Genomic DNA, 27776 nt, shown 5'->3' on the forward strand with positions numbered 1-27776 from the left:
GTTACGCTGCTACCCGCCGTAAAGTCTGACCCCAGGGGTCGCTGTTGCACTTTTTCTGTAACATGCACGAGTTTGAAGCGTAGACAGCATGAAGTCTCTCACGTGTGGAAATATGCACGGCATGATGATGATGGGTCTTTCTTTCTTGATACAAAAGTTTATATTTGGGTGTGTGTGTGTGTGTGTGGGTGGGGGTATAGGTGGGTCTGGCCCCTGTTATAGGTGGGTCTGGCCCCCGTTATAGGTGGGTCTGGCCCCTGTTATAGGGGCGGTCTGGCCCCTGTCATAGGTGGGTCTGGCCCAGGGACGGACTGGCCGTCGGGCATACCGGGCGTTTGCCCGGTGGGCCGAGGTGCAATATGGGCCGATAGTCCCGAATTTTTTATTATTATTTTTTTTTTCCCATATAATGGTCTGACTGGCTGGCCCACGAAAGTAGTTCATCAGCGGCCCTATTGACACTGGGCTGGCCCAATCACATCCCCTGGGCTGACCCAACACCCCTTTCGATTTGGACCACTCTGGCCCCTGCTATAGGTGGGTCTGGCCCCTGCTATAGGTGGGTCTGGCCCCTGCTATAGGTGGGTCTGGCCCCTGTTATAGGGGCGGTCTGGCCCCCTGTTATAGACTTGAAGCATTTTTTATCGGGCACAAGGGGCCAAGGCAATGGTAAACCATTGAGGTCATGCTGCCATGTATCATTTCTGAATCCTGCCCTCAACCTTGACCCGCTCTGCTAATTGGCATTTCTATTAGGAATAATTGGGAATATATATATACATTTATTTTTACTTAATATACAATTTATAGTTAATAAATGTTAATGACTTCAATATCCATTTTATAGCTAGTGGTGTGTGTGTGTGTGTGTGTGTGTGTGTGTGTGTGTGTGTGTGTGTGTGTGTGTGTGTGTGTGTGTGTGTGTGTGTGTGTGTGTGTGTGTGTGTGTGTGTGTGTGTGTGTGTGTGTGTGTGTGTGTGTGTGTGTGTGTGTGTGTGATGATCTTATATTGGGGGTGGAGCACGGGTATATATGGGCGGAGCCTACACCAGTCTCTCACGTGATTACTACGTCACACAAACCACTGCCTCTACTTCCTAGCAAGTGTTTACGATAAGCTATTAGCCTAGCAGTCTTAAACTCGTTTCGGCCTCAAGATGAACGTTATAGAGCATGTACGCGACATGTCAGCCGCGGGCCTTCACTCTAATGTCCGGATTATGAGCAGCTTGTTGTTGACGATGAGTAGCAACAACCCGTAAGTATCGTCATAAATATGACTCCGTCTATGAGCTGGAGATGTTTAGACCAGGTCACTCAGATGAACATCTGAACCCCTAGAGCTTCTACACCTGAGATGTTTAGACCGGGTCTGAACATCTGATGAATATTTGAACCCATTATAGAGCTTGTACATCTGAGATGTTTAAACCGGGCCTGAACAGCTGATTAACATCTCGACCCGTAGAGCTTCTACACTTCAGATGTTTAGACCACGTCTGACCATCTGATGAAAATCTGATGAACATCTGAACCACTAGTGCTTCTACACTTAAGATGTTTAAACCAGGTCTGAACATCTGAACCTACTAAACCTCCTCACTTTAGCATCTCATTTCACTCTTCGAGGATAGTCGATAATAAACTGCACTATGCAGTTGAGCGTAACCGTTATCCCAAGAACTAGACGTTCGTTTGATACTTGTTTGTGTTTTCCCAGTGTCTGATCCTGACAGTAAATGGTATTGTTGTGGTCAGATTTAGTCTAGTTGTGTTAAACCTGCTCCATTCTTTCTGTAATTGTTTTTTTATATTCACTATTTCTACCTATTCTGACAGTTTTCGGAATCCTTCACTTATGTTTTGATGGCATAGTTAAAACCTAAATTGGGCATTTAAAAGTATCTAGTAATTAAATGTAAATTTTATGTGCAGAACCTTAGTTGACTGAACGCCTGTCCCTCACGTTGCAGAGAGCTGTTCTCCCCTTCTCAGAAGTACCAGCTCCTTGTGTATCACGCCGATGCCATCTTCCACGATAAGGAGTACCGGAATGCTGCGTGCAAGTACAGCATGGCTCTGCAGCAGAAGAAGGTCATCAGCAAAACATCCAAAGTCCGCACGTCAACGGGCGGCGGGGCGTCTAACGTCCAGGCCCAGGTAGCTCATCATGATTAAAAGAACAGTTGCTGTTTAAATTTCCTATCACGTTTAAGGTATCCAAAAGCATCATTCTGCATGTGTCTTATTAACATGAATAAATGACTGATAACTTTTCAGAGCCTGCCCTCAGAGATTGAGGTGAAATATAAGATAGCAGAATGCTACACCATATTGAAACTAGATAAAGATGCCATCGCAGTGCTGGATGGAATCCCATCCAGACAGAGAACTCCAAAGGTAAGCCCCTTTCTCTGCGTTTGGGGTCTATCTGAGTTTGATCAGACTTAAAGCAGTCAACACATGATGAGTACTAGGCGTTAGGTTGGGAACAGAATATAGCCCTCCGACAGTTCAAACTTTGAATGCAGAAAAAACATGAAAACAATGCCTTTTGGTTAAAAATGAGTTGGTGTCAAGGTTCTGTTGGTTTGAGATACAAAACATCTGATTGGATGTTTCTGAAGGCCCGCCTCAATGGGATCGGTGTATTTGTGTCCAGTGGTGGAGTAGCAGTCCACTACGGCCAGCGTTAACTCAAGGCTGGCTCACAGCGGTGCTCCTTAGCAACACACTCACAGCGCTGTATGCAGACGCTGAACGCTCACTATGTTTTGACTGCTTTTGGTTCATTTCTTTTTCATGAGATTTGGCAAATCTCTTCAAATAGAGTTGAGATGAAGGACATTGTTTTTTTCTTCTAATGCCTCAGATCAATATGATGCTAGCTAACCTGTACAGGAAGGCTGGCCAAGAGCGATCCGCTGTGTCGAGCTACAAGGAGGTGCTGAGGCAGTGCCCGCTGGCCCTGGACGCCATCATAGGTACCATCGTCTCACCAGCTAGTGATGCATCTGCAAAACTAGCAGCCACCAGCCGGTCTGGGTTCACCCACAGTCGTTAAAGTCAGTCCTCTTTCTGGTACCCAAGGCCTCCTGTCCCTCTCGGTGAAGGGAGCAGAGGTGGCCTCCATGACCATGGACGTGATCCAGAGCATCCCCAACCTGGACTGGCTCTCCGTCTGGATCAAGGCATACGCCTTTGTACATGCCGGGGACAATCAGAGGGCCATCAACACCATTTGGTGAGCCACCTTATGCACCCAGCACCTGTCTGTCGTTGGCATCCGTTTGGTTGCTTAATCTCAGCTTTTTGGAAACCATGACAACTCAATGCAAGTACTGCATTCCATTTCCAACCCAGGTTGCATTTAGAAGGCTTTTTAATAGCATCTCATAGTTTCCTTATCAAACTAACTAATATGGCTGCTGGCTGAATATTGTAGTCTGGCGTTGCATGTAGTCTGGTGGAACTCCCTAAAACCCCCGTCTCCTGCCTAACCAATTCAAACAGGACTCTATTCATGTAACCGCTTCTTATGGCCGCCGTCTCTCTAGCTCTCTGGAGAAAAAGTCTCTTCTGCGGGACAACGTGGACCTGCTGGTGAGCCTGGCTGACGTCTACTTCAGGGCCGGGGATACGAAGAACTCCATCCTGAAGTTTGAACAGGCCCAGATGCTGGACCCCTACCTCATCAAAGGTGCAGTTAGCACTCTAACCCTCTCCCAAGAGGTTTAGTGTCACTGAGTTGGATTGTGATTGTGCTGTGTAATATATTATGTTGTTCCTGAAGCTCCTTATTTGCCCTTTTTGATTATATGGATTTAAATTCGCTACAAACTGCAAATAGCTTGGCAGCAGACCTTTGCATATAGCAGACGTTTCACATATGGAAGAAACGCCAAATAAAAGCATCACCTTGACGCTCTTCTCAGTATAGTTCAGAGCTTCAACCCACTTAAAGGATGTTTCACGGAGAGGATTAAACCCAGAACCTGTTGAGGTTGCAGTGGAACACCCTACTATGCTGCTACGACACTATCCTGTCATATCCTACATATTGAATACGTTTCCTGTGGTTCCTTGTGCTGCAGGCATGGACGTGTACGGCTATCTGATGGCCCGAGAGGGACACCTGGAGGACGTGGAGGTCCTGGGGGGAAGACTCTTCAACATCTCTGATCAGCATGCCGAACCATGGGTCATCTCCGGGTGAGTCAGCCAACCCACCGATTGGAAGTGGTTCATTCATACGTACATATTCAGATATTTTAATACATATTCATATATGAGGCTGCAGGTGGGCCGGTAAGCCACATGGTGGGTTAGCCTCACAGTATTTTATCTTTGGCACTGCGTAGTCACATGTTGGGCGATGAAAATGTTAGGCTTTCTGAGCGTTTCTCGTGCATAGGAGCCTGATGGATCTTCTGCGTTCTTTTCTTCCGTCAGCTGTCACAGCTTCTACAGTAAGCGCTACTCCCGGGCGCTGTACCTTGGGGCCAAGGCCATCCAGCTGAACAGCAACAGTGTGCAGGCCCTCCTGCTGAAGGGGGCGGCGCTGAGGAACATGGGCCGGGTCCAGGAGGCCATCATCCACTTCAGAGAGGCCATGAGGCTGGCGCCATGCCGCCTGGACTGCTACGAAGGCACGCCCTCCTTACCTCTGTTAAACACAAAATGAAATGCCCTTCTGAGCATGTCTTACTCAATGGGTTTACAAGTAAAAGAGGAACGGAGGGGTTGATATTTTATTCTTTGATTTTATTGGCTCACGACAAAACACTTGGGGTCGAGAGGTCAAATAAGGAACTCGGCAACAGAGGAAGTTCATTGCATGTCAAATAACAAACTAGGTCTCTCCCTCTCTCGCCAGGTCTGATCGACTGTTACCTTGCATCCAATGGGATCCGAGAGGCCATGGGGATGGCCAACAACATCTACAAAACCCTGGGTGCCAACGCCCAGACCCTGACCATCCTGGCCACGGTCTGCCTTGAGGACCCGGTGACCCAGGAGAAGGCCAAGGCCCTGCTGGACAAGGCCCTGGCCCAGAGGCCTGACTACACCAAGGCCGTGGTCAAGAAGGCTGAGCTGCTGAGTACGCAGTAGTAGCACTGTCATCACCAACATGAAACACGAAGCCCTGCTCTATATTTGACTTTTGTGTTTCCCCCCCTTGTTAAAGGCCGAGAACAGAAATATGAAGAAGGGATCGCTCTCCTCCGCAACGCCCTGGCCAATCAGAGTGACTGTGTCCTGCACAGAATGCTGGGCGATTTCCTGGTGGCGGTCAATGATTACCAAGAAGCCATGGACCAGTACAGCATAGCCCTGAGGTAAGAGCACACCCTCTATCTGGTTCAGTTTGGAGTGGGTCTCTTTCAGAGGACTTGTTCACCAGGCTCTTGACACCATGCTTTATGGGGACTTGGATACTGAGTTTGAACAAAGCATCTGTAATTGTTATACAATGTTGGCGGATGCAATTCGGCCAACACTGATTCATATCAGTTCTCCCGACAACATCAAACGAGCTCTGCTGTGGTTTACAGGGTCCGTGTCAAAGCACTGAACCCTTCCCTTGGTCTCCGTGTCTTTGACTTTATCTTTGTGCTCTCTGTGAACAGCCTGGATCCCAACGACCAGAAGTCTCTGGAGGGCATGCAGAAGATGGAGAAGGAGGAGAGCCCTACGGACGCCACGGTGGAGCTGGACGGAGACGACATGGAGGGCAGCGGGGAAGAGGGGGACCTGGAGGGCAGCGACAGTGAGGCGGCTCAGTGGGCGGACCAGGAGCAGTGGTTTGGCATGCAGTGACCCCACCCCTAACCCCAGCTGCCCCGACATGGCCGCAGCAGGGGTCCTTTTGATTCACCGTTCATTGAGCGTGCCGCTGCAGGGATGTGGTGCAAAAGGCTGCTGGCCAATGGCTGCGTCGGCCCCTCGAGTGGTCAAGGGTTTCATGGAGAATGTAACTCAACATGTGGTGTTGACAGTGCCAGGATATGAATTTATTTTGTCATTTTCTTTTGTTTCTCAGCTACAGATATAAAAAAATTACAGGAAATTTAAAGTAAGTCTTGATTCCTAACGCCCAGGTGTTCAAGTAATATTTACCATGTCATCAAGTTTAAAGTCTTGACTCCTGAACACTCGTGTGTTCAGGTCATATTTAGTTTCGTCTGCTTTTTTGACCCGATTGCCTCTGAACTGTCTTTCATGTGTGGTCTTGAATATTAATACATTCTTGAGATTCTCCTCAGTTTGCCTTTGTAAATAAAATGTTTATGTTGGACATTAACTTTTTCAAATATTCTCTCACCCTTTTAAGTGTAATGTTAGTGATTTTGTATTTTTTTTTATTATACTTGTATAATAAATGCTTTACTCCTTGGCTTTGTGACCCATAGTTCATTTAGATGTAACTTTCCATGATTATTTTCCAATATAACCATTAATCAATAGAACATTATAAAATGATGCCCATGCCCATTACAAGTACTTAATGTCTAAAATGTGCTTGCATTTTCTGACAAGCAGCCAAGAGCTGGAAGAGAATCAAAATACAGAGTATTGCATTCTCACATTTAGTCAATCCCCAAATCAATTGCCGACTAATTTCAGTACTACATTGTCCAATACGTTAATCGATGATGCAGTCTTGCTGGCGTTCTCGTGAGCATAAACCTGTACTTGCAAAGAAACTTTGAATCATCTAGTCTAGTTGTTTTAAACGGAAAAAACCTGATCGAAGTACTCCCATTTGTCTATAAATCCTAACCACTTCAATGATTAATCCTGACCTTTAAAAGGGGAAGAAAAACACAACTTCTGTATACGATTTATTTACCTGAAACCACAGTTTGTGATCCTGTACAATTTCCATTTCTGATATCACAGCACAGCAGTTTGGCCAAGATGGAAATAGAAGGCCTTTCTCATGTTAAAATGTATACAACACTGCACCCTTAAGCTTTTCAAATAGCAGGAATCTACCTCGGACACGTCACATCTCAGTGGAAAGCACAGTCTCTCTACAATTATATTAAATTAGGACCGATGTAAAGTATTTCCTTAGGAAAGATGACCGTTGTCATGTTTAGCCTTGTTTGTACTACATGAACAAGTAGTGTTTTACAATTTGCCTACATTATACATCAATGGAGAGCTGGTCAAATGAATGGCTGATGTTTCAGGACATCCCAGAATGTTGTTCAGTGTACATCAACCATTGAAGGATGAGAACAGTCCCCTAGATTGAAAGAGTCTTAACGGCTTCACATGCTTATTGAAAAGACTGGGGACATGAGATCAACTGGTTAAAATCAAAATATGTAGGATTTATAAAAAATAAAATAATTGCCATTTATAGAATTTTCTTAATTGACAGCCAGGTCTGGGGATATGTTTTGTTCCTCTCAACACAAATGCATGACCGAAGAAAATAAGAAAACAGACCCTCTCAGGTCCTGGAAGGAACATAAGATGAGAGGAGGGCTTACTTGGCCTTAGCTGCAGGGGAAAAAAAAGAGAGAGAACCAAATCAATAGAATATATGGAACCACAGGTCATGGGGTCTGACCAGCATTCCTTTAAAGGATGTTCACTTGTTTTTTTATTTGCTGGTTTAAAAAATAAAGTGGTAAAGTCTGCACTGTTAGCAAGGGGAAAGAAACTGGAGCTTAGAACACCAAAAGAAAGTGTGGCGCTTAAATGTCAGTGTTGGCCAGTTATCCAGTCAGTCATTAGTTTCTTTACAATCATAAACATGGCCAGGTTTACCCTGAGCCAGGACAGACAATGCAGAGGCCTCTGGTTATAGCCTGGCACTTGGTGACATTGAAGGCAATTAATCAAGAAAACATAGAACAATGACTCCCAGCATGCTTTCCTCCAGTAGCGATCTACATTAAAACAAAGCAGCTGTGGGGCAGAGCTTGGTTAGGACCGGGAGCATGCAGGTGGAGGTTACTCACGCAGTCCAACGGCTTGGAAGGCGTTGGAACAAACAACAGCTTTAGGCAAATTGAAGAAAACTGGCCTGGTAATATTGGGGCGATCATGCAAGAAACCTACAGGAACGCTACCTACAAGCCCTCGCATGTTGGAAACCAAACCTATATATTTATACATACATAGAGAATACTTTGTGTGCTATATACAGATAAACAACCAGAGGATGTGTAAACTAGTTGTAGCTATACAGAGTAGTGTGGGTCAACTAGTATCTCCTCAACGTACCAGTCCCCCCCCGCCCGCCCCCCAACTTTGAGTTTGTGCTCAGATGATAACACCCATGGCGTCCATGTCCTTGGACATATTCAAGTACAGTATGTGCACATTAGATATCAATTATAAAAGATTAAAGAAAGTAATTTGAATTCAGACCGAAAGACTGAATTTCTATAAGTGAACCTATATATATTTTGTAAATAAAAAGCCAGAGTGTGTTTCAAGTAAACAAGTTTTAAACAGCCGCTTCTAGATCAAAAACTAAATCAAACCGTCTTAAATGAACAACGACATTTTAACATAGAAACAGCAATTATTGGTGCAAGTGTCTTTAGGCTGTGTCTAATTTACAAAAGCAAATTGGCGCGTACCTCAACAATCGACATGAGAAGAAAAGGCTGTTCAAAATAAAGGATGGTTACAGTCACATCAACAGCATTGAGGTAGCTGTGCTCTGCCCGACGCAGACAACAAGAGGACCATGATTCAGAGCTAAAACAATAAGGGGTAGCGGCTAGTGGTTCATGCCCAGGGAGATAGTTATTCATCTTTACGTAGTTAAGCCTCCCTCTGCATCCTAGACTGAATTAAAGAGTCCATCAACTATTTTAACTTTAATGTCCAAAATGATCATGATCACGGAAGCCAAAACTCACGTTCCCTCAAAGCCTTCCCAAAAATTACAAAAACTTGAATCCTAAAATAGTGTAAATTCTCTGTACAGGTGATGACCGCCGGCCCTCTGTGCTTCTTGAACAAAAGGTGAAAACAAAGAAAGGCTTCATGTGATTGTAATGATGGACCTTGAGCAAACGTCTTAAATAGAAAAACCAAAAAAGAATAAAAAAACATGGAATGTGAAAATGTCCTTGATACAAAAAACTAAAACGACACAAGACCTGAAACTCAAGTTGATGCAGTTGGTGTTCCAAGTTAATGAAATGGTGGGGTTAACAAACAGAGTGTGTGCGTATGTGTGTAGGTGTAGTTGTGTGTATGTGTGTGTGTCGGTGTGTGTTAATGTCCACGTCACACAGGTGCACAGGGCGGAGGGAGGTGAGGGGTGGACCAGCAGGGAGTCACTCAGGGCCAAAACATGGCGGTGGCGTTAGTGTCGATGCTGTAAATCCACACCACCAGGGGGAGGCAGATGGCCACGAAGGGCCAGGACACGCCCTCCACGCATGCACACAGTGGGCGGCCCTTAGCCGCCGGCTCGTCCAGCTGTTTACCAGATTCCTGATAGTTCCTGGCCATGAACTTGAGGACCTCGTCCAGCAGGATGACGGGCAGGGAGATCTTCAGCACCATCACCCACTGGGTGGCGTCCAGGGGCGTGATCTGGAAGATGACCTGCGGGAGGGACAGAGTAAAGAGGTGTAAGAACATGTGGACACAAGCCTGTCTGTTCTAGAACCTGTGGAGACAAACTGTCTGTTTTAGAAAGGCACTGTGACTGGGACCAGTTGGGTGGAGTATTAACAGCTGCTGCGTCTCTGTACTTGGACCGTTTCCATGACAACCAGCCACATTAGTCCCGTAGCGCAACATCTTCGTGAGATCTGCTGATGAGAGTGATGCAGACACAAACCGTAGCGGTCGTAGAGTCCATCGTGGATATATCTATATTTATTATATTGCGTTTCAAAAAGGTTTGTTTGACACCCTGAGAAAGAAGATCAGATGATCCCCCTGAAGTCATCCACCTCCTCATTGGACAGTGAGGAGACAGTGCCTTAAGAAGGACAATAGCAGCAGACTTACGGGCAGCGGCTCCACGTAGAGGATGAGGAAGTGCAGAGACATGGAGAGGCAGATGGCCCCCAGCAGCCACACGTTCTCCCAGGGCGGCATGCGCAGCAGGGACTGGTTCTCAGACAGACTGACGGAGAAACAAAAGAAACGCACGTGGCAGTGAGCCGTTTGTCCCCAAGGACCAAAACAACTTTGAGGATTTACCATCTCTCATTCTGTCTGCATAATCCTGCGAGGCCAGACCTCCGTGTGCAAGTTTGCACCATTCAGGGAGAACCCCGTCAGACCGTGGTCCTAACGAAGCCGGTTCTTTAACAAAGACCTCCTGCCTAGTGTCGGTCCCTGGACATGAGACGAGCCCCGGTCACTGCTCTCCAAACCCATCCTGCAGCTGGGTTCTTCACGAGCCGCTCATCTGAACGATATCCCAGTCCCCCAGCGCAGCGCTCACCTGTTCAGGGCGTTGCACATCTCGATGGTGACCAGCACGGACAGGGCCATGGTCATCGGGTACGGCGACTCAAACACGTGGCAGTCCAGGCCCTCGAAGTCAGGGTTGTCTGCCGAGCATTGGAGGAAGTGGCTCTGGGGAGGAGAGAGAAGGGCGGTCAGGGAGGATTCGTCTTAAACGAAGAGCAGCCAGGAACCAGCGGGCCGACTCACCAGCTGGTACAGGGAGACCTGCGGGCCGTCTGACGCCACCGTGAACCACCAGGCAGCGGCTCCGACCGTAGCAGCCCCCACGTAACCTGCAGAAAAACAGTCATTAAGCACCAGACGACCACAGCAAGTCACAGCCAGTAAAAACCAAAAAAGAGACGCAAAGCGATATATCAAAGGTTTTAGAGCAAACCTCCAATGGCCAGGTATCTGAAGAAGAGCCAGCCGGAGATGAGGGGCTCCTTGGCGTTGCGGGGGGGCCGGTCCATGATGTCCAGGTCGGGGGGGTTGAAGCCCAGCGCGGTGGCGGGCAGGCCGTCCGTCACCAGGTTAACCCACAGCAGCTGGACGGGGATCAGGGCCTCGGGGAAGCCCAGCGCCGCCGTAAGGAAGATGCTGGGAGGACAGGGGGGGGAGGACAGGGGACGGGTCAGCAGCCTGACGGGTCTGACCGCCTGGCGGGCCTCTGACGGCCTGGTGAAGGTCATGCGATTCAACAGGATTCCTCCCCGTGCTAAAAGATTGTCTGTTCATTTGAGGTAAATACGGATTTCCGATTCATACCATAACCCTTTATATTTCACTATAACCTTTTTACATGTGAAATACGCATTGCTTATGATGAATCCTTTTTCACTGGTCTCTAAGCTCCGCTGCCCCCCCCCCCTCCCCACCCCCACAAGACCACGCTTGTCTCTAAGCTCCCCCAGCCCCCCACTCACCAGACCACCTCGCCCACGTTGGAGGAGATGAGGTATCTGATGAACTGCTTCATGTTGTTGTAGATGGCACGGCCCTCCTCCACCGCCGCCACGATGGAGCTGAAGTTGTCGTCGGCGAGGACCATCTCCGAGGCCGACTTGGCCACGGCGGTCCCGGAGCCCATGGCGATGCCGATCTCCGCCTTCTTCAGGGCCGGGGCGTCGTTCACGCCGTCACCGGTCTGGGGAGGAGCCACAGGAGGTTAAGAATCATCATCATGTAGTCGTCACTCATGTCTTCTGATGCTCCTCCCAAACAGCCGCTCAAACGCTCTTCATCTGGTGCGGTATCAACATGATGCTCCAATTCGTTCAGTATGTGAGTCAGTAAGTAGGGAGTCAGTAAGAAACGACCACGGCGTTCATAGTCACCATGGCGGTGATCTCGTCGAAGCCCTGCAGGAACTCCACAATCTTGGACTTGTGCGAGGGCTCGACGCGGGCGAAGCAGCAGGCGTTGGTGACAGCGTCGCGCTGGGCGGCCAGCGACAGGTCGTCGAACTCGCGGCCGGTGAAGGCCAGGTGGTCCACGTCGCCCGTCGCCGGCAGGATGCCGATGCGCCGACAGATGGCCACGGCCGTGCCCTTGTTGTCCCCGGTGATCATGATGACGCGGATGCCCGCCTGGCGACACAGCTTGATGGAGGCCGCCACCTCCTGGCGGGGGGGGTCCAGCATGCCCACGCAGCCCACGAAGGTCAGGTCCGACTGGGGGAGGGAAAGGAGTAATGAATGGACATGTGGCGATGGTGGCCATATACGGTGTCTAACCCCGTCTCTGGGAGCAGGGATCCCTTCTCTAGGCGTCTTCCATGCTCTTTGGGGGCGAGGGTTAGAGGGGGGGGGGGGTCAAAGTGTGGACTGAAGACTACAACCAATTGAGGACATTGGACTTGATATGATTTTTTAAGCATGGCTGTGTGTCTGTAGGATGGCTGGATGTCCTCCAGGAGACAGGTCGGCTGTGCTCAGAGCAGGACGTCCTCTATGAGACAGGTTGTCCTCTCTGACTCAAGAGACCCCATGCTACCTGTGCCGGACAAAGTGAGCCCGGCAGACAACGAGGGGGGCTTACCTCATAGGAGGCGAACTTGGCGGTCTCCGTAAGGTTCATGTCCTCCACTTTGGGGGGGGTGTCCCGGGTGGCCAGCGCCAGGCAGCGCAGCGTGTCCCGGCCTGTCCCGTAGTCCCGAATGGTGGCCAGCACCTTCTCCTTGATGGCCGGGGTGAGCGGGACCTTATTGGTGCCCACGCGCACGTGGGTGCAGCGGTCGATCACGCCTTCTGGGGCCCCCTGTCGGAACACAAACCCGTCATCGTCCACTCCCTTATCCATCAGGCTAAATCACCCCCCACTACTTCATAGTCCTCAGCCCCCACTGCTCCTTAGTCATCAGGCTAATCCAGCCCCCACTGCTCCTTAGTCATCAGGCTAAGTCAGCCCCCAATGCATCGTGAGCATCCTTACCTTGACAAACATCTTGCCCAGGGAGGAGCGGGACTTGTTGGGAGTGCAGAAGACCGACATGGACTTGCGATCCCTGGAGAACTCCAAGGTGAACTCCTTCTTCATCAGCTGCTTGATGACCTGGGGGACGGACACGCACACAAACAAACACACACACACACAGAGACACACACGTCAGCTAAATCTGTAGGAAAAGTACTTTCAAGTGTGGCTTGGATGTCAGCTCGTCAACTTACAGAGTTGCAGGCCATTGCTCGGTCGATCTTGGACAGGTTCTGGACCTCCGTGTCAAAGGGGTTCATCTTCTCCACCAGACAGGTCAGGGCGGTCTCGGTGGCCTCGCCGACTTTCTCGTACACTCCTTTGGCCTGGAACGACATGGTGCTGTGAGGAAGGTGCTAGGTACCTCTCATGGAAACAGAGAGGGGAGAGGCGGAGACCCTACCTCGTTGAAGTCCAGGGACGAGTCGTTGCACAGAGCGCAGATGGTGGCCAGCTCCACCAGAGCATCATACTGGGAGCTTTTAACCAGTTTATCATCGTGGTACCTGGAGTGAAAAGAGGAGCCGTTTGCATTGTGTGCTCACTGCACCGTGTGTGGGGCGGTGTGTGTGGAGGCGTGTCTGTTGAGGTGTGTGTGTCGTGAGGTGTGTCTTTGGAGGTGCGTGTGTTGAGGTGTGTGTATGGAGGTGTGTCCGTGGAGGCGCGGGCGTGGAAGAGTGTGTGTGGTGGCAGGCCGCGTCAGCAACACTTACACGTCTCCTTCGGGGGCGTAGGTGGAGCCCGTGATGGTGAACTCCGTCAGGGAGCCCTCGGCCACGGGCGCCTGGTTCATGATGAACATCTGACAACACAAGAGGAACCATGGAGGGTTAGAGGACACCCAGAGGCCTGAGGTTCCCGAGCGCTGCAGCGGAGGTTAGGGGTAGAGGACACCCAGAGGCCTAAGGTTCCCGAGCGCTGCAGCAGAGGTTAGGAGTAGAGGACACCCAGAAGCCTGAGGTTCCCGAGCGCTGCAGCGGAGGTTAGGGTTAGAGGACACCCAGAGGCCTGAGGTTCCTGAGCGCTGCAGCAGAGGTTAGGAGTAGAGGACACCCAGAGGCCTGAGGTTCCCGAGCGCTGCAGCAGAGGTTAGGGGTAAAGGACACCCAGAGGCCTGAGGTTCCTGAGCGCTGCAGGAGAGGTTGGGGGTAGAGGACACCCAGAGGCCTGAGGTTCCTGAGCGCTGCAGCAGAGGTTAGGGGTAGAGGACACCCAGAGGCCTGAGGTTCCCGAGCGCTGCAGCAGAGGGCAGCAGAGACCGCTAGGCGACAGGAGCGCCGGGGGAAACGGTTCCAGCTGTAGCCGGCGTTTCTCTGGGGACGGCCTGGGTGGGTTGGCCGGCTACATGTGCTTAGAAGGGCATTACGCTCTCCCTCGTAAATAACGTGGGCAGCGTCTCAGCGAGCCAAAGTAAATATCCCGGCTGGCAGTGGGATGCGTGCCATCATATCACTTGACAAGTCCATTACTTAGCGAATGACACATTCCAGTATGCAGCCGTGGCCATCTTGATAAGGGGAAGCGCACCAGGGCACTGGTGAGGTCTTAATGAGGGTCTAGGACACCAGGGGCGGAACTGAGGAACTATTCCGAGAACTGCATAGTCATCGCGTTCAGGAAACTCATCGCATCGGCCGATAAAGGGATGTTAAGCTGAAAGACTCCCATGTCTTGCGTGTGTGTTATGCTAAGCAGCTATGGGCTGTCACAAGGAAGCTGGAAAGAGGATTAGAAAGAGCGCAAGAGAGAGAGAGAGAGGCGATAGATGGAAGGAGAGGCTGAATTGCTATGCAGCAGTGACGCAAGGTCAGTTATGCAACAGCACCACTGCAAGTTATCCAACGGCACCCAGAGCAGCTCTAACACAGCCTCCTGCATCACATTTTCATCTTATTGAATTCACCGTCATCCCATTATCTGCCGTTTGTGCTCAATAAAAATACGCATCAACTTAAGACATGGATAAAGGTCCCTACAAATTAATATTTGTTTTTTGTTGCTTGGTTGTCAAATATGGTTTTGTGTTTAAATGAGCAGCCCGCAGGAGGAGGCTGACGGTAAGGAGGACAGGGGGCTGCTTGAGCCCCAGAGACTCACCCTGCAGACCGACATCTGGTTGGTGGTCAGGGTGCCCGTCTTGTCCGAGCAGATGACAGAGGTGCAGCCCAGCGTCTCCACTGAGGGCAGCGAGCGGACGATGGCGTTCTTCTTGGCCATGCGCCGCGTGCCCAGCGCCAGGCAGGTGGTGATGACGGCGGGCAGGCCCTCGGGGATGGCCGCCACCGCCAGCGCCACGGCGATCTTGAAGTAGTAGACGGCGCCGCGGATCCAGGAGCCGCCGTGCACCGGGTCGCTGAAGTGGCCGATGTTGATGATCCACACGGCGATGCAGATGAGCGTGATCACCTTGGACAGCTGCTCGCCGAACTCGTCCAGCTTCTGCTGCAGCGGCGTCTTCTCCTGCTCCGTGGCCGCCATCTCGTCGCGGATCTTCCCGATCTCCGTGTTGACGCCCGTGGCCACCGCCACGCCGACCGCCCTGCCGGCCGCGATGTTGGTGCCCTGAGGGTTGAGTGGGACCAGAAAGGACGCACATGTCACACGTCTCGCCACGTCACACATCATCAAGAGGATCTCTAAACTAAGGGACAACAACAAGTCAACTGATTGGCCCCTGGAAGAACCTCTGGACCAGCAGGAGAAAGGGGATCCGTGCAGAACGCTTACGGAGAAGAGCATGTTCTTCTTGTCCTGGTTGACGGCGCGGGGGTCCGGCACCGGGTCAGTGTGTTTGATCACAGAGATGGATTCACCTGAAAGAGAGCAGAGGCGTCACTCAGCACCGCCTGCTTCACGTCACGCTGATCACACTGCGTATTCCGATAATCACTAGAAGGTTTCTGAATGAGCGAAGATTCATTCACTAAACCCCAATTTAAAATCTGTCCAACAGGAACAAATGGAAAAAAAGGTTGAAATATTTGAGGACCAAAACAAAGTACAAGACGACCCTGAGAATGAGAAGCGGGCTGGAGCCTGCGCCCTACCCGTCAGGATGGACTGGTCCACCCTCAGCGTTGTGGACTTGATGGAAGAGAGACGGATGTCTGCAGGGACCTTGTCTCCAACTGTGAACACAATTAATAAACACAGATGAATTAATTAACACTTCAATGTAGCAGGCCGCTTTGTTGATCAATTAGCGTGGAATAATAAATATCTGGAGCTCCAAAGATGCTACAAGAGACCAGCATGTATTTTGTGCCAATCCTAAAACAAAAAGGGGGTAAATGAGCGGTCCTGGTTATCAGTAGTTGGGAGTTTTCAGCTACACTGCATACAGAATGAAGCAGCATTGCGTGCCCAAAGAGACTGATGTAAAAGGATTTGCTGCCCTGAGACTGCCACCATTGAATCACATCTTGTTGCCCATGAAACCATCCTTAATGGAGCCTTTATAGAAGGCGGCCCATGATTTGCACAAGCAGGCTTCAGCGTCCGAGCAAGTGACAATGGCAGGAGAAAGAAAGGGAGGAAGGGAATTGAGGAACTTGTGGGCCATTAACAGTCCTGTCTCAAAGGAAAAGGCCAATTCTGGCACATTTGAATTGCAGTGACCTAATTCAGCATCTTGATAGTATATAAAAGGCCATGGAAAGTGGGGAAATAGTTCAGCCTTTGCAGCCTGTGCCATAGTTTCATGTGAATTTCTTAGCTTACATATAGGCCTACCTTTGGAGAATACTAACGGATTATCCTAGACTGGGGCAGAGTTGGTTGTACACGCTTCAACCACAGAGAGATGTAGGAAGACCCCCTGACAACTAGCTGAACTAGTCCTTGAATGTATTTAACTAAAAGCGACGAGACTTGAGGATAAAGACTAGTACTGATGTAAGGATTTCCTTTTGGGGAACAGAGACATAGAATGGAAGGAGAAAGCAGAATTCAAAAACATTTCAATAAAAGATCCCCCATGCTCAAGTTAGGGTGTGACACATGGCACACAAACAGCTGTTAGACTTTAGTCCACCAGCATGCAGAATAAGTTTAGTAGCCACACTGTCGGTGAGAAAGCCCAAACCCATACCACTGAATGCGAGTGGGTAAATCCCCTGGCACAGATTCAGGGATTCCGCCGGTGTGCATTGGTGTAAACTCTGCAACCTTCAAGGGCCGCAATAAGATCTACAAGCTGTGACATATTTTCTACACTAGCCATGTTGTTCATGCATCCCTGGGAAGGACCACCAGGTGTGCATGTCAACTCAGAGGTGTACCTACAGTGGTGCCAAAAACTCTCATCTCCCAGTGGGTGTCTGCCAATCACTGGAGACACAGGTTTGCTGGTTTTAGGCGAAAGACGAAAAACAATAAAAGCTTGATTAGGTTATGCTGCATTTAGACAAAGAAACGTGCATGTTGATTTACAACTTGCTGAGAAACTGAAATCAAACAGAACGGTTCTCAAATAGACTACTAAACTTTACAAGCAGCGGATATTTGTAGAAGTTTTCCCCGCCACAGGGGGCGGGCCAAGAGAAAAGCTCCATGTGCCAGTAAATACTTAAAGCACTGGATTTAACGATCATGAAAACAACAAGGCAAGATGTGTAGGACATGCTGCAACCCTGTTCCCTGCTGAGTTATGGGCAGCATTATGTTACCACCAGCTTTGTTACTGTGCAGACCTGCTCTAACCTCAACTAAAGTGAGATATAGGTGTGTATATCATCTGTCCCCCAATGTCAACATCCTTCTTGGTAGCAGGCCAGACGTCTCTTTAGACATCATGTCCTCTACGCCTCAGACTGCAGGTCCGTGGTCTGACGAAGCCCCCATGTCATCAATATGTGCTCCGTTCAGTCGAGTGCGTCTCAACCAGAGTGCTGGGCGAGGTTGACCCTGCCCCCAGGGACTTGATTGGCACAGCAAACGCTGCTGTGCGGTTCAGTGGGCCGAGGGGAGTCTGCGGATGGCAGCTTCAACAAAGAGCCGGAGGAGGCTATTTCAGACTCCTGGTCGACAGGTGACACGGCCTGCTGCTCTCCACAGAGACTTTCCTCCTCGCTGTCGCCACTAAACCGTCCACTAGACTTCTGTCCCCTGCCCATCACCTGCTGCTGAAGTTGGCAGAGAAACAAACGCCCAACAACTGGTTGGTGGCCAGCCTCAACTTTGGTTATTCAAACAGAGTTTCCTTGTTCCCTCCTTTGTATCAACATCATCTGCCTTGAATCTTAATAAAGATGATTAAGACCATCCGACTCTATAGCAAATCAAATATGGGGAATTTATTCGGTCCTTATATTTGTTTGACTTCTAACAAACAATTTGCACTGAAAACTATTTTGAATTGAATGGCCATCGTCGCTGGTTACTTGTTTTGGGAAGAACCCTCTTGCTAGTCCCTAGTTACTACCACCGAGTCAACATACTGAGAAGCACCAACACGAGTCTTTTGTGCTGTCGAGCTGGACTGTGAACTTTGAACTGGCTGTTAGGATCTAGCACACGAACATCTTGTTAAGCACGGATTCAGGAAGGGAAACTGAATGTAACATCCAATCCATTCGCATAACCGGACTTCACAAAAAGTAAGTACCTTTGAGGCTTTAGTAAATAATATATTTCTTTTTTTTGTTTGTTTTGTTTTTGTTACAAGGACAACTTTGATTGGCTGAAATCCTGCTGTATTTAGACTGCCTGTCCATGTTGGACTGGCCTGTTTATTTGACTTGCCATGTATGATGTATGACGTACAGTAACGGAGTGAGCAGGACTGAAGGAGCAGGAAACCGTTTCAGGGCTTGATATCGTCTGGGAGAAGGAGGGGAAGGAAGCCCACAAGTGTTTCTGAAGTTCTCCAGGCGATGCTCGTCATACTCTGCTGCTGTTGGTCATACATGCAAGGCTGACATCCTTCTCACAAGGGTACTGCACAGTCCGGATCCCAGAACTCAACATGGGGCGGGACTTGATGTCAACAGGGGATGCAAACATGGCCGTAGTCGGCTATGAGGTCAAACGAGGTCTGGACCTCGATAAATTATAAAATCGAATTAGAAAAATTACATTACAAATCTAAGAATCGGCTACAACCCGTTTGCCTTCGCCACACACACACACACACACACACACACACACACACACACACACACACACACACACACACACACACACACACACACACACACACACACACACACACACACACACACGTTTGGAATACCAGCCTGTGGTGAGGGGGGCTACAGCCTCTGTCTATCAGGCCCTGGTGTTGGATCGCTGTCCCGAGAGCAGCACCCTATAAGGTCATCTAACGATGCACACAACAGCAGAGGATGAGACTCCCGGCCCCCCCCACCCCGTCTAGTCCCTCCCTATCACTACCAGACGGAATTATGCGCAGAAGAGAATCAGCCCCAGTGTGCGATGCTCTGTAAGAAGCTGCACATCAAACCACCGGGAGCTTCATGCCCCACTGAAGTCCCAAGACTCACCACCTATACCAATGCCAACAGACCCAACAACAGGCTCTGGCTTTGCTCCCTTTCTTTTAAAATGCGGAACAGCAGCGTAATCATGTTTCCTATTTTGGAGGTTAGAAATATTTTATTGTTTTACGAAATGAGCAGTTGCAGATTTTAATAGAGTATTCAAACAAGTGTTTTTTTGGGTGAGCCTGTGAACCACCACAGCATTCTCACGCCTCCCCGTAGCAGGAACAGGGGACCACATGCACACACATGATTCTGTTTCTGCCCGTTTCTGGGGCAATAGGACCCGGGCCGGTTCAGCAGGAAAAACCTGTCGGCTGCGTCACCCAAACCATGCTACTGGCTCAAACCGACCTTTCTGAACCCTCTTTCACTCAGAGTTCCCATTGAACTATTAAATGGGAATTCATAGAATTAAACTCTAGATGTTCACTACCCACACATGCGTTCAGGAACACTTCCGTCCTGGCCCCTTTCACACATGGCAATGACCAATGATCCATTCTTGAAAGAAGGCGCATGTTTGTGAGCAAAATAAGCTGCACTGATATTGTTATGGAATCACCTGAAAAGCATTTGTGGGTTAACTGTCGCAAAGTCACATTCGTCATCCTCCCGAGTCCTGTGATTGGTTGGTATGCCTTACGTAAAAGAGTCTTGCGACGTAAGCCTTAACATGACTCACCTTGCAAATGTGAATATGGCTCGAGCAAGCAAATTGCTTGTGCAGATTTCCCAGAATATCAACCCCTGTTCCCATTCACACATGAAACCATGCGGGGTTAGGTTCTTGAACATTGCTGGGAAAGACTGCATGTGTGAAACAAATCTACATGGCCTCCAGCACTCTGATGATGGAACACACTACTGATGAGCTCCCTCTGAAAACTGTCTCAAAAGAAAGTGTGCAGGTGACGGCAGTTCAGTATCCCTGCAGTCATGCAGCCACAGACAGTCCACTGCACTTAGCCAGAAATGTTCCACTTCAACTGCATCTCACTCTGCCTCCGTGTCACAATTTGGTCCCTGAAGGGTTGCTATGCTGACTGCAAAAAAAATAAAATAAAAAAAGAGTTACAGTGACCTTCGACCTGACCATATAACTAACCAGGCCTAGTATTGGGCAAGATAAAAACACCCCCGTCGGGTTAGGCTCCTAAATGCACGACACATGTTATATGGAACAACATCAGTCATGAATGACTCACTTCCAAAGGGCATTAATAGGAGGTAGGCAGTCGGTGATAGACAGACATGATGGATCATATTCAGTTGAAACAAACTACTGCCATCTGCAGTGACTCACACAGACGATGTTTAAGTGCGATGTTGGTAGTCCGCAGAGGCCGGAGCTCCCCACCTCTGTACAGGGCGGTCAGTAAGGGCCATGTTGCGCATGTTGTCCTAGCACTCTCTGTTGGCACGTCGATGGGTTTGCTTTCATTGCTGATCGAGATGACTGCAGAGCCACTGTGCTCTCAGTAGACATGACGAAAATATCGATAGATATTCCCCTGTATCCTCCCTATCGCTCTTTTACCTTGCAGCAATATTTTCAGGATTGTGACCCTGCTATAAGTTCACTACATGTGCTTGACACAAACAAATAGATCTTTAAAGAACATTGCATTTCAAAAAATGTCAAGGGAAACATTTTAACTTGTCTTATTTAGACTCAACGGGCAGGATGTCTCACCAAGTTTTTAAATAATGAACAGAAAATGCGTTGATAGATTCTCGAAATACATTCAGTTCACTGTCTGCCCTCGTCAAGGTGACTTTGGTCCCGCGTCATCCACTGTTCCCTGGGGGGATGGAGAGGGGGGTGGGGGGGGGGGTAGCAAACACCTGTCATCTCCCTACTGTCACTGCCTGCTATAAATACAGCCTTTCATCATCTATACGGCCGATGACCGTTAAAAATACACACTTAGGCTGTGAAACAAAACAACAACAAGACAGCGGAGCGCTGTTTCCCCTCCACGGCTCAGCGGTAATCCTGGACCAGAACCGGATTCAACAACATCTCCCTCTGTCCCCCTCAGACCAGATAGAGAGGGGGTGTGTGTGTGTGTGTGTGTGTGTGTGTGTGTGTGTGTGTGTGTGTGTGTGTGTGTGTGTGTGTGTGTGTGTGTGTGTGTGTTCCCAAAATACATTGGTGTTATAGAGTGAGTCACCTGTGCAGTGGTAGCCATCCAACAGAATGTGTGCTGAAAGCTTCATGAATATTCATAATCCTTGCTTTACATGAAAAGTCAACAGCAGCTGCTAAAGGACTGCTCATTTAAAAAATTTAATAAATCAGAGAACCCATTCGATCAGAATGTACAAGAGAACAAGTTCTTGTTTAATACACAACTTTTACGCCTCAATAGCTGCGTTTCCATCTAAAAAGGTGATGCGAATCTTTAGAAAGTTCGCAAAAAAGCAATTCGAATTAGGTGCGTTTCCATCAAGTTGTTGGAGCGGAATAGGGTGATGACGTTGCACGTTGATGTCGGCAGGGTTGCTATGGCCGGTCGTTATGCGGAAATCGGAAAGACTGTCAGTCCTGTATGTTCAAAGTTCGCTACGTCAAAGCTGTTTCGAAAAGTGTGTTTCCATCTCCCATTTTGCGAATTTACTCTTTCGCATTTCTCAAAAACCACCTCAAGCGAGCGGATAAACCTTTTTGCGAATTAGAGGATTTTAATGCGAATTTTGGTGTTTCCATCACCGTTTACTGATTCGATACTTCAAGGTTCGCATAAAATCAGGGGGATGGAAACGCACCTAATGTCTTTGAGCATTCATAAAGAAATCCAAATAAGTTACATAGAGGGAATACTGCAGAGGTTTCCTGCTAAGAGTTCAAATCAACCGACTAACCCTTACCCTGCAGCCGAACACAATAGAGGAAAGAAAAGTATGAAGAACAACGTCTCCGGTCGAACCCGTCACTCACCAGCGACCTCCACGATGTCCCCGGGGACGATGTCCTTGGCCTTGATCCTCTGGACCGTCTTGCGGTCCTGCCGGTACACCTTCCCCATCTCCGGCTCGTACTCCTTCAGCGCCTCGATGGCGTCCTCCGCGTTGCGCTCCTAGTGAGGGAGCGGGCTCAGATCAGAGAACAAGGCAGACCTGGCCCTAACCTTTAACCCTACCCCCAAAAGCAGACATAGCCCTAACCTGAACCCTAGACCTAAAGGCAGACCGTAGCTTAACCGTAACCTTAAAGGCAGACCGTACCTTAACCCTAACCCTTAACCCTAAAGACAGACTGTACCCTCACGCTAACCTTGAGAAGGCAGCGAGTCGTGGCTCAGTCTAAAGACCTCCTTAAGATGGGGTCCAGTGGACTCAGATCAGAGGATACCTAAAGAGCCGTGGCTCAGTCTAAAGACCTCCTTAAGATGGGGTCCAGTGGACTCAGATCAGAGGATACCTAAAGAGCCGTGGCTCAGTCTAAAGACCTCCTTAAGATGGGGTCCAGTGGACTCAGATCAGAGGATACCTAAAGAGCCGTGGCTCAGTCTAAAGACCTCCTTAAGATGGGGTCCAGTGGACTCAGATCAGAGGATACCTAAAGAGCCGTGGCTCAGTCTAAAGACCTCCTTGTGATGGGGTCCAGTGGACTCAGATCAGAGGATACCTAAAGAGCCGTGGCTCAGTCTAAAGACCTCCTTAAGATGGGGTCCAGTGGACTCAGATCAGAGGATACCTAAAGAGCCGTGGCTCAGTCTAAAGACCTCCTTAAGATGGGGTCCAGTGGACTCAGATCAGAGGATACCTAAAGAGCCGTGGCTCAGTCTAAAGACCTCCTTGTGATGGGGTCCAGTGGACTCAGATCAGAGGATACCTAAAGAGCCGTGGCTCAGTCTAAAGATCTCCTTGTGATGGGGTCCAGTGGACTCAGATCAGAGTCTTTATACAGGCTGGATTGGCCGCCAGCCCGCCACCCATCTTGCACTCCACATGGGGGTGAAAAAAACAGCCACATATATGCCGGCATTACAGAGAACCTAGTAGCGACACTCCACTTCTGCATATTTCAATGATCAATTAATATTTTTAATGGTCTTTTGTGTAGGATCATATCTTCTGGCAAGCTGATTCAATGCTTCTCATAAAGTACAGACAGCAGCCTTGGATTTGATAGAGCTGAATTCCCTACAAGAAACAGCAGCCACAGCTTTCTTACCTGCCAGACACCGACGATGGCGTTGGCTATGAGAATAAGTAAGATGACAAAAGGCTCCACGAAGGCTGTTATGGTTTCCTCTCCCTCCTCGAACCAGGCCAAGACCTGCAAAACACATCAATGAACACTTTTAATCCATGGCAACAAGCTTGCTGATACGAAATGAGAATTCACATATTTGCTAGTCGCTTACTTCACTTCTATATTAGCCATCAAAGGACAAAAATCTAAATTGTTGAGTTTCATAATAGTAGTACCTCTGGGCCCAGATGAAAATCCTTTATTAAAGACATTGATGCTGATTGGCTAACTAGCTTGAGACCCTCAGAAGGGCCTCATTTGTTTCATGGCTGATGAGAGCTGCAAAGGAAAGACATCAGCACGTCTAACCCCAGTAGCACGGTAGCACCGGAGGCTCCTGACCTCTAAGAACCTTTGAAATGTCCAGTGATGACCTTCAGTCCAAACCTTCAATTAAAACCGCAAGATTTCCCATTCATTTTGTGCATTGTATGCTATTCATTTGAAAGTTAATTTAACCTATGAGCCGATAAAGCGCCTCCTAAAAATATCCTCAAGTTTATCAAGCATTTAAAAGCTTGGGTTTGAAAGCAGGGTGTTCAGACTCTGGATAAAGGACAAGTAATTGTCTCATTGGGTGAAGCTATAATATTTAGTTTATTCAATACACAAAACCCCCAGCCTAGTTTGGCAAGTATACAGTCTAAACAAAAACACGCCTCATCTGGTGCTGAGCGGAAAGTGGGAGGAGGTCTTTGAGCCGATCTATAACCTCTCAGAGTCTAGGTGGGCTGCATGTGGCTGGCCCGTCGGTCCCCGACCCAAATTTGGTTGTCAAGTGCCGTGCCCGCCCCCGCCTCCCCCCACACACACACACACACCCCTTGTCAGACAGCCGTCGCCGACACCTCAGTATCACCTGACCCGGGCAGGCACAGCAGCTCTGCTTGGTGCCAGAGACGCACAGCAAGCACACATCCAGCTTATCTATGACTCCATCCTCCATCCTCCTAACCCTAAGGGGGCCTTCACAACGCCCAGCCTCAAACCAACAGCCAACTGCCTTTATCCGTCCACTCCGTTGCCTCTCGTCTGACCCGTTCAGCAGAAAAGTTGCATTGAACCACACCACACGACTACTGCCAACTACACAGTAGCGTGTACGTTCGACGCTTGCACGAGATGCAGGCCCTAGTTTCATGGCGCTAGTCCGCCCCTCTTACACAATGCGCTGATCAGCGTAAGCAGCGTCAGCATGCTAGCTAATCAGCGTCAATGTGTGCTTGCAGCACGCAACCATTCAAGAGTATCGGATGGCTCAAATCCTCACCCGTCAACCAAATTCCCCTAACCTTAACCCTACATACTCCTAACCCTCCATACCACTAACCCTATGTCTCCATACTGGTCACCCTAAATCTATCCTCCTAACCCTAACCCTCCATACCCTATACTCCTACCTCTTACTCTGCAACACGTAGAGGGCTCCTTCCCATCAGCCACCTCAGATAAAAAAGGAACCCTTTACTTTAGAGCGATTTCACTTCAATGAATGGGATTATATTATATTAAAAGGAGAATCCGTTTGAGGTTTAGTCAGTAAGACGGCAGGGATATAAACTGATCAGAGGTGCTGGCATCTGGGACAAACACAATGAAGCCTTCGACCGCTTAGGATTTCCACATCAGTGAACTTGCTCCAATGAACAGCACCTGAAACGGCTGTGAGCTTGAGCCAATCAACGCAACGGGCCGAGAGCTCTACAAAGAGAACAACAACAAGGACTGCCAGGAAGGCGTTGGTGAGAGAGAGTGGGTGGGAAGGGAGCGGGGAAGAGAGAACATTACGCAGCAACGGTGTCAGGGGCCTCAGACATGTCTGAGTTGGCACCCAGTGAAAGCAACTCGATACAGGCTGTTGTCACCATTCCTCCGACGGGCTGCTCAGCTGTCTGCGGTCTGATCCGTTAGTGTGACCTCGCTGAGCCCCACCTCCCCAAGACGTTAACACTCTGCCACTATGCACCAAGCACGCCCTGGCCCATTTAGCATGCCAGGCTGTGTAGGCGGGCTGTCATCTTGTTTGTGGATGTGTCAGAGAGGGATGGTGTCCCTCTCGCTCACAGGGTCACAGGTTCAATACTGGAATTCTGGTTCAATTAGAAGTTCACGCCACTTCTCTGCCCAATTTGTGCAGCTGGACATTTGACACCTGTTCAAATGACCACTAAGGTCTGTCCTAATAATTGTTTGACCATCACTATAATCCAATAATGGTAAAACAAAGACAAGCAAACAACAAAACGTATGCAAAGATCTTAAAACACTTACAAAGGATATGCATGCTGCCAGCAGGAGAATCCGAACCAGTAAGTCCTCAAACTGTTCAGCCACAAGTTCCCATAAAGACTTTCCTGCGGAGAAAGAAAGCAACGTGATGAAACGATATCTTCCTTCCAGACTTGTTCCCACAAGACAGACAGACCCTAAGCGACATGCTTCTCACCTTCCTCTGCCGGCAGCTCTGCAGGGGGATACGGTGGGTCAGGACACATGAGAAGATAAAAAGAGGCAGTCATTACTGTAATCATTACTTTATGAATCACTATTTTATGAATCATTACTTTAAGAATCATTAGTTTATGAATCATTACTTTAAGGTAACTGGGGAACCAGTTGCTGGAAAAGTGTTCTTTCTACAAATACAATTTCTCAGTTTAAGCGATCTCAAATAGCGAGTTGGCATTTGACAGTGGTTTTGTGTAGCGTGACAGATGAATATGGAATAAATAGGTGGAAGTAGGATTGAATACATTGTAACAAGGAACCGGATCTGAAGGACAACTTGGTCCTCGACCCTTAGATACAGGTTCAGTTTGTGCCTTTTAGCACTTCATTAAGCTGATGTATCTGAGGTAAAGGACTTAGTAAAAAGGAGTTAAGTTAGTAAAGGAATTAGTAAAATAGTTAGTTAAGGAGTAAAGAGTTAGTAAAGGAGTTTGGTCATAAATAAACCACGAGGTACATGTGATGACGTCAATAACCCGGCCGGTTTTATTGATGACGTTTAACCTCCAAGCTGAACATTATCTACATCTATAGAAATGTAACACTTAGATAACACGTACCATTGAGGCCCCATCTCTCCTTCAGCTTCTTCACCTGCTCGGAGCCCAGTCCTGTGCTCTCATTGACGGAGAAATGAGAGTAAACTTCTTCCACGCTCTTGATGTGAGCGTTCTCCATGGTGGAGATCTGTCCGCTCTCTACCAGGAGTGGGGGTCTGGTCGGTGCTAACCGGACTGCTAACCCGATCAGAGGAGCCCTTAGATGAACCCTTTCCAATAAACTGATGGTTAGCCGGGAGATGACGATCGCCTGTCGAGAGCAGCAGAACCGTGTCCTCTAAAAATGTTACCCTGCAGATCTCTGGTTAGCAGAACAGCTCTTCCACCGCAAGGTTGATTACTTTAATGTCTCCTTCAACTTCAGAACATCTAGCAGAGGAACGGATTCATCCGGTTCCAGGGTCGCCTCCGTCCAGCCGCTCCGCTGTGATAGATGATCCTCTGAAGGCAGACTCACTGCTGTCCTGTGTGATAGATGATCCTCTGAAGACAGACTCAATGCTGCCCTGTGTGATAGATGATCCTCCGAAGCCTCACTGCTGCCCCCTTCAGACCGCCTCACGCTGCCTCCGCTGCGCTGCATGTGGAGGGATCTCATTGGACGACGGACCTCATTGGACGACGGATCTCATTTGACGAGCGGATGCCCGGAAACGTTTAAACAGTAAGTAAGTAAGCCGGCAAAGCCATCCATTCATGAGCTTATTGTTGGATGTCAATGTTTATGGGGCAATAAAACAATGGATAACTGCAAAACAAGATGTTGGATGCTTGACTGTTTGACCCCCACAACTTTAACTATTATCTTTATCCTTATACATTAAAAGGATATAAATATTGTTTTTATCGAAAATGTTGCTACAGTTATGGATTTTGCACAATCCTGCAAGCATTGCCACTTTCATTGAACTGTTATATGTATGTGTAAATGAGAAAACAATTAAATGAAAATCCATATTAAAATATTTCCATTAGCGCAAATGTAACACCGTGCACAAGCGATCCAGTCCATAGAGAATGTAT

At 48.6% G+C, this 27776-nt stretch overlaps 2 protein-coding genes across 3 annotated transcripts; one reads left to right on the forward strand and one right to left on the reverse strand.

Annotated features, from left to right (window-relative positions):
- The first annotated feature begins 1058 nt into the window (after positions 1-1058).
- Positions 1059-6398, forward strand: anapc7 (anaphase promoting complex subunit 7). The gene is made up of 11 exons (XM_030358933.1): positions 1059-1258; positions 1974-2160; positions 2281-2400; positions 2873-2984; positions 3091-3244; positions 3558-3700; positions 4095-4212; positions 4453-4649; positions 4877-5101; positions 5189-5339; positions 5631-6398. Exons 1-11 carry the CDS (start codon positions 1158-1160, stop codon positions 5818-5820), a joined length of 1698 nt encoding a protein of 565 aa, XP_030214793.1. The 5' UTR covers positions 1059-1157; the 3' UTR covers positions 5821-6398.
- Positions 6399-6832: 434 nt separating this feature from the next.
- Positions 6833-27307, reverse strand: LOC115545608 (sarcoplasmic/endoplasmic reticulum calcium ATPase 2). Of its 2 annotated transcripts, XM_030358929.1 has the most exons (21): positions 26754-27307; positions 26132-26149; positions 25957-26039; positions 23605-23709; positions 22366-22504; positions 15969-16049; positions 15649-15734; positions 15019-15483; positions 13635-13723; positions 13325-13427; positions 13116-13247; positions 12880-12999; positions 12487-12705; positions 11784-12119; positions 11373-11593; positions 10844-11046; positions 10654-10739; positions 10442-10575; positions 10000-10117; positions 9468-9588; positions 6833-7515 (listed from the first exon to the last, which is right to left on the reverse strand). In XM_030358929.1, exons 1-21 carry the CDS (start codon positions 26869-26871, stop codon positions 7502-7504), a joined length of 2991 nt encoding a protein of 996 aa, XP_030214789.1. In that variant the 5' UTR covers positions 26872-27307; the 3' UTR covers positions 6833-7501. The 2 variants fall into 2 exon arrangements, with proteins under 2 accessions (XP_030214789.1, XP_030214788.1); XM_030358928.1 differs by having other exon boundaries at positions 6833-9588.
- Between the last annotated feature and the right edge of the window lie 469 nt (positions 27308-27776).

Source organism: Gadus morhua, chromosome 6 (assembly GCF_902167405.1).
Source record: "Gadus morhua chromosome 6, gadMor3.0, whole genome shotgun sequence".
Classification (NCBI taxonomy): Eukaryota; Metazoa; Chordata; class Actinopteri; order Gadiformes; family Gadidae; genus Gadus; species Gadus morhua.

Bases quoted from the DNA above. Each gene is read 5' to 3' on its own strand.
- anapc7 (XM_030358933.1), top strand. From the start codon at position 1,158: ATGAACGTTATAGAGCATGTACGCGACATGTCAGCCGCGGGCCTTCAC. The intron at 3,245-3,557 runs GTGAGCCACCTT...CCGTCTCTCTAG, and splicing joins AGGGCCATCAACACCATTTG to CTCTCTGGAGAAAAAGTCTC. The intron at 4,650-4,876 runs GCACGCCCTCCT...CTCTCTCGCCAG, and splicing joins CCGCCTGGACTGCTACGAAG to GTCTGATCGACTGTTACCTT.
- LOC115545608 (XM_030358928.1), bottom strand. From the start codon at position 26,871: ATGGAGAACGCTCACATCAAGAGCGTGGAAGAAGTTTACTCTCATTTC. The intron at 15,735-15,968 runs GTAGGGCGCAGG...GCTCTCTTTCAG, and splicing joins GGACCAGTCCATCCTGACGG to GTGAATCCATCTCTGTGATC. The intron at 9,589-9,999 runs GTAAGTCTGCTG...TCCCTCCCGCAG, and splicing joins TCTACGTGGAGCCGCTGCCC to GTCATCTTCCAGATCACGCC.